Here is a 6000-nt window from a genome sequence, read left to right as displayed (position 1 = left end):
ATCTAGATGGTTTTTTTTTTTTTTCTCTCTGAAGCAATGCTATGAAGTTAAGAACTGTGAGTACCCCCCACTTTACTGATTAGGAAACTGAGGCACAGAGAGGTCAGAGAAATAAGGAGTTGGTGGAACCAAGATTTGAACTCAGGCAGTCTGCCTCTGGGCAATTTAAGCCCTGCTGGATTATCATCTCCTCATCTCCATCATGGAATTTCCAGGAGGTTACATTAGAGGACGGATGTAAAAGCATCTTTGAAACAACAAACTCTTGGGACACGTGGGTGGCTCAGCGGTTGAGCAACTGCCTTCAGCTCAGGGTGTGATCTGGGGTCCTGGGGTCGAGTCCCACGTCAGGCTCCCTGCATGGAGCCTGCTTCTCCCTCTGCCTGTGTCTCTGCCTCTCTCTGTGTGTCTCTCATGAATGAATAAGTGAAGTTAAAAAAAAAAAAAAGAAGGAAACGACAAAGTCTTAGTCTTGAAAACATTGAGCAAGTAGCCGAATCTGAAGTGATAACCTTTCCCCAACTTCGTTCAACTTTGTTCAAAAAAGTGCTTTCTTCTTTCCCAGCCTGTACCCTCCCCCCTCCTTCCCCTCCCATCCCCTTCACCTTCCTCTCCAGCGTTCCTCCCCTCTGTTCAAATACATTGACTCTGGTGGAATTTAGCATCAACAATGAAAGGCAAAACAACAGCCGAATTTAAAAGTACTTGTGCTTTTATTAAAAAAAAAAAAAAAACAATCAGGTACTGTCCAGATGTGTTTTGGAAAGGAAGATCTCTTTAAAAATTCTTAGTTTTCATCATCATTATTATTATATTAATAATATTAATCATATCCTTAAAATCGAAACAGTATTGCTTTTCTGGTTTTTGTTGCATGAACTGTAAAAAAAAAAAAAAATTGGGGGACGGCCTCCCATGACACACACCAAATCACTGCGAACAAAAATAATGATAATTATACAGTTTTGTGTAAAATACAGCTGGTTCTAACACAAACTACCACTGTACAGCCTACCCCTCTCCTATTCCCAGAGCCACCCAAGAGAAGGACAACCACCGTGACGCCGCCACTGGAAGATTTTGCTGATTCAAACAACAAAACAGACACCTGTGGAGACTGTTGTCTTTGGTGCGAAGGAAGTACTCGCAGAGGAGGTGAGGCCATTGCTCCTGCCATTGGCCCCGGTGATCCAAGGTCAGCTTTAACTCCTGCCAAATGCCCGGTGTGGCCTGATGGTTGGACGGGTTGTATTGAGACTTTGGTAAAATTTGCTTCTTTCTCTGGGCCCTACTCCTCTCCCACCCAGTAGTTGTTCCTGGAATTTACGCCCGTTTGCGCCTGCCTTCGAGATTTCGGAAGTTGCTGGGTCTCAACTTCATCTCAGCAAACTGGATTGAATATTCGTGGCCCTTCCAGTGGAACCAGTTAACGCCCTGTAAAAAAGAGAAGACCTCCAGATGGTTTCCACTAGTCAAGGTGGGCACTGACTGCTGCCGCTTAGTTGCTGGGAACAAAGGGAGCTGTTTCAACCCGACCATTTGTAGGTTCGCAGCTGACTCTCGCCTCTCTATGGATCTGGGCCGTGAAAAGTTGCAAAGGAGCGGCCGGAATCCGAGTCCATGCTTTAAATTTCAGTCAGAAGCCACTTGCATTTGCATTGAGCTGCCGTCATGAGACAAAATGGTGGCCCATGGAACTTGCCGTTGGTAGGAGTAGGCGGGGCGGGGGGTGGGGGGGAATTCAGGTCACGATGGGGGGTTACAGGATTGACTAGCTATGTGCAGGGGAGTCTCTAATTCACTCCTGCGGAGTGTTTTAATAAAGGTTTCTCCGTAGTAGCAGGAAAAACACAGGGGGAACACAAATCTTACAACCTGATAGATGGAGTTAAATCTTAAGGCTCTTACTTGAGACATAAATGGTCTTGAACAAGCTGTGCCCATTGTTATTTTTTTCCCCCCATTGTTCCTTTTTGCATTTCTTTACAAACCTTTCTGGGCCTCAGTTTCACCACCTTCCCCCCTCCCCTGCTTAGGGTCTGATAGGGCCAACCTAGAAAGGATACTATGAGGATGAAATGAGTTTGTAAAGGAGCAATCATAGTGCTGGGCACATTTTAGGTGCCAAGTATGACTTCTGTCATCTTCAGTAGGGAAAAATATCCTTGGAAATTTAGCGAAAGATTTTTACTTATTTTATTTTATTTTATTTTATTTTACTTTATTATTTTATTTTATTTTATTTTATTTTATTTTATTTTATTTTATTTTTTTGCTCAAGAAAAGATTATATTTGTGTCTGGGCCCTTCAATTCCACGTTTGACTCTTCCACAGAGTCTACAGATGGTAGAGTCTCCCCATCAAAACCCACAAGACCCGTTGCCCCACCAGAGGAGGGAGGTCTACTTCCGGGAATGCTCCTATGAGGCCACCACCTCATTCTCTGACCCCTCTCCTCCCTAAGCTGAGTTGGGCTGTGAAGGGACATGGAGGAGTTAATGGCTGGTAAAATGCACAAAAATAAAGACATTTTATATGATTCCATTTTCTTTTTGGCAATCATTGATCTCAGGTAGTCTCAGAGTCTGACGGGGAGGTGGGATTGGAGAATGGCTGGTGCACCCCAGGAGCAAATGCGCCTGTAACTACTCAGTTTGGGGGAAGTACTGCAGCCTGACAGCTTGGTCCCTATGCTGACTTCCTCCGCCCTCGGTCTTCCCTCAGACGGAGGTGCAGAGCTGCAAGCAAGCCCTCCTCGTTCTATGCTGCAGCCTGAGGCCGGAGAGGGAAAGTGACTTCATGGAGTCACAGCTGCCAGGGCAGAGCCAGAGCTGGGACAGGACTCCTGACACCCCTTCACGGCCTTTTTATGTCAGCTCATTCTTCTTCCCATATTGGATGGGAGGAGGTTGGAAAGAGAAGTTTCCTTTTGGGCATGCGTTTATGTTTGCTCACTTTTTCCAGAAGGACTTTGTATCACCCTGGTGGTAGGGGACGAGGAAAGAAAAGTGGTACCATAATGCTAGAGTGGACGTGTCCTGGGGGCAACACAATAAGGTGGAAAAAACACCCCACTCTTGCCCCCGCTTCACCTAGACGGCCTCCACTTTTATCTACTTTTCCTTCTGGAGTTCAGACCCAAGTTTTACCTGAGGAGAGCTTCCTGTCTTTGGGATCCACATGACTAGGGGTCTCCCCGGGATCTTCATGGGTTATCATGTGCTGTTTCTAGGATTTTACCTGACTTGCAGTGTCCACGAGGTTCCTCTTTTCTGGGAATAGATGTGCCACCATGTCCCAGAGCTGGCTGCTCCCAGGTCTCGGCCAGGACCCAGGGGCTGGGGTGCCTGCCTGTCACCCACAACCAGCTTCCCAGGCCCTGCCCCGGACTCTGAAAGTTCGCTCACCTGACTGTGGTTGTTGTCCCCATATCTCCCCATCAGGTTGACACGGTGACAGTTCTTGTACCAGAAAGCCCCCTTATAGGACAGGGCACAGTTGGTGATGGCTGAGTCCGTGTCCTTGTCGAAGGTAGAGAAGGATCTGCCATTGTGGTAAGCCATGGAGTCACCTGTAGTGAGGAAATATGGATCTGAGGAATCCCAGCTGGGGTTTCCTTGTGGGCTCAGAAGGGCAGGGCCAGGGTGGCAACTGAAAGATCCTGGGGTGGCTGGCCTCGAACTTTGGACCCAGAATTAGTATCAAACACGGGACTGGAAGGGCCATAAGAGTGCCCCCCGAGGACTCATTTCTGCTAGAAGCAGCATCATGGGGTAGACAGAGGCTTGTGGGTGGCTTTGGAGGGTCCAGCTTTCACTCCCTAGTGTCCCCTTGCACACGTCAGGCCTCTTGCTGAGCCTCAGAGTTTTCTTCTAGAAAATGGAGCTAGCACATTGGTTCTATCCAGCTCAGGGTCCTTTTGGGACGCTCAAGGGGTATGAAGGTAGAGTGGTGTGCATGGTAGCTGTGATTCTTGTTACTTTTATCATGGATTTTGCATTCCTTTACACACTGGAGCTCAGAGAGCCAAAGGCAGGACTGACATTTTGAAGCAAGGTACAAAGGGCCTCATTGCCTTTTCACCAAGGAAGCGACCAGGAGCAGGTAAGTAAGGATGAAACAAGTTCCAATATACAGATTCGTGTTCCTCGTAAAAAAAAAGAAAAAAAAAAAAAGATGCCCTCCTGCGGAGAGCCAGCTGCCACCAGAGGATGCAGCTTTACCAGGGCTCCTTTTGTGAAGGGGCTTGGGAAATAAATGCAGAGAGAGGGGGGTGGAGGTCGCATTCCTGCTGCGCAGAGGCTTTGCTTCCTTCCCATGAGGATATCCTCCTTGCCCAAAGCCACGTCACTCAAAGAGATATTTATTGCCAGGTAATAAAATGTCAGAATTCTTTGAGGGATGCAAGAATGTAAACGATTTTGGCTCTTGGGTCTCTCTCTTCACTACCAGCACACTGGTCTCAAAAGAGCCCGGTCTCTCCTTAGACTGAGCCTGGCTTTCAGCAAATCTTTATCTGGAGACTCGGGGCTCAGAGAGGTTAGAGAAGTGCCATAGCTTCTGTCTTTTCTCTTTGCATAGACGTAGCTGGGCGCCACCCCAAAGCAGGTAAGGGTGGCGGGGGTGGGGTGGGGTGGTCCTACCGTCAGACCTAGTCCCTCCTCGATACCAAGCACATCTATCTCCTGCCTGTCTGCCTCCCCCCTGGGTCCACCTTGGGCAAATCATTCAACTTTTCTGGGTCTCAGTTTCCTCATGTGTGTACTGGCACCATCTTCCTGGAACAGTGTCTGTGAGAATTGGAAGGGGATAATGCTAGTGGAATATTCCCAACAAGGAGATGCTACCTCATAGGCCTGAATGCATGTGGCTTCCTTATTAATTTCTCCTCTATGGTGAAGCCAGAAAAGCACACAAAGGTATTGCAGGTCCATGACATCTGCAAGATCTGAGCTACGTTGTGTATCACACAAGGACCGCGAGGGCCCTTGGAAGGGAGTGAGCTTCTGATCGTCGGGGGTGTGTGGGCTAAGGCTGGATGACCATGTGGCAGGGATGTCTTTGAAAAGATGCAAGCGGGTGGGTGATGGAGTGGACTGTCTGCTACTCAAAGTGTGGTCCATAGACTAGCAACATCCCCAACAGTGGCATCGCCTGGGAACCTGTAAGAAGTGCAGAATCTTGGTGTGTCTGCACCCACACATTAACAGGATCCCTGGGGGTCAGAGGTACACAATAAATTTAAATAAATAAACTTAGATGCACTGGATTAGGTGAGTATTCAGGCCCCGAAGAGACTGCTCATCCATCTAAAGTTAATACCTAAAAATGGGTGAGAAAAAGATATATTTTTCTGATTCCCAACCCAACTCTGTGTTTTGGTGACCAAAATCTACCCAGATCTGTTTAGTTGTGGTTCGGGATAAGTATTTCATAAGGATTCATATATTTGTTGATCTGATAAGTCGATGGATTGATCAAGGAAACAAGGAGGGAGGAATTAGTTAAAACACAAGGAAGGCTTTTGGGGTTTCAGAGGCCGGGAGTGTGCTATCCCGTACCTGCAGTTCCGCTGTACCCCTCCACCTTCAGCTTGTAGCGAGTCTTGGCATCCCCCACGCTGAACCTGTCATAGACGGCGTAGGCTGTCTTCCCGTGGTCCCGCAGGTCTACCCGGAGCTCGTACTGCCCTTGGGCTGTGATTTTGTGTAGATTGTCCAGCCCTGGGGAGGACAGGCAAGGGTTACAGAAGAAACGCAAGTGACTGAGGCTATTGTTTCTATTCCATCCACCTTATGGGAGCAGCAGTTGGGCTATAAAAAGAGGTCCTTCTCACACAGACCCAGGCTTTGCACTTTGGTCTGCTCCTCGATGGCATAACAGCAGATAAAATATAGGGTGCTTCTGAGCCTCAGGTAGAATCAGGTTGACACCCTTGCCCTGCTAACCTCCTAGGGCATTGTGAAGATCAAAGGAAATAAGGTGGAGAAAGCACCTTT

General features: G+C 47.8%; 1 protein-coding gene across 9 annotated transcripts in view; it reads right to left on the bottom strand.

Annotated features, from left to right (window-relative positions):
• Positions 1-694: 694 nt before the first annotated feature.
• The window catches only part of TNC (tenascin C), a 92310-nt gene continuing 87004 nt past the window's right edge, over positions 695-6000 (bottom strand). For all 9 annotated transcript variants that reach the window (XM_026002825.2, XM_026002824.2, XM_026002826.2 and 6 more), the window contains 3 exons: positions 5563-5724; positions 3409-3572; positions 695-1434 (listed from right to left, as the gene is read on the bottom strand). In XM_026002825.2, the coding sequence (XP_025858610.2) occupies positions 1324-1434; positions 3409-3572; positions 5563-5724 (437 nt within the window). In that variant the 3' untranslated portion in view covers positions 695-1323. The remainder of the gene's footprint in view (positions 1435-3408; positions 3573-5562; positions 5725-6000) is intronic.

Source organism: Vulpes vulpes, chromosome 12 (genome assembly GCF_048418805.1).
Source record: "Vulpes vulpes isolate BD-2025 chromosome 12, VulVul3, whole genome shotgun sequence".
In the NCBI taxonomy this organism is placed as follows: Eukaryota; Metazoa; Chordata; class Mammalia; order Carnivora; family Canidae; genus Vulpes; species Vulpes vulpes.
Note: the sequence above shows the minus strand (reverse complement) of the source record. Positions and strands in the feature narration are given on the sequence as shown.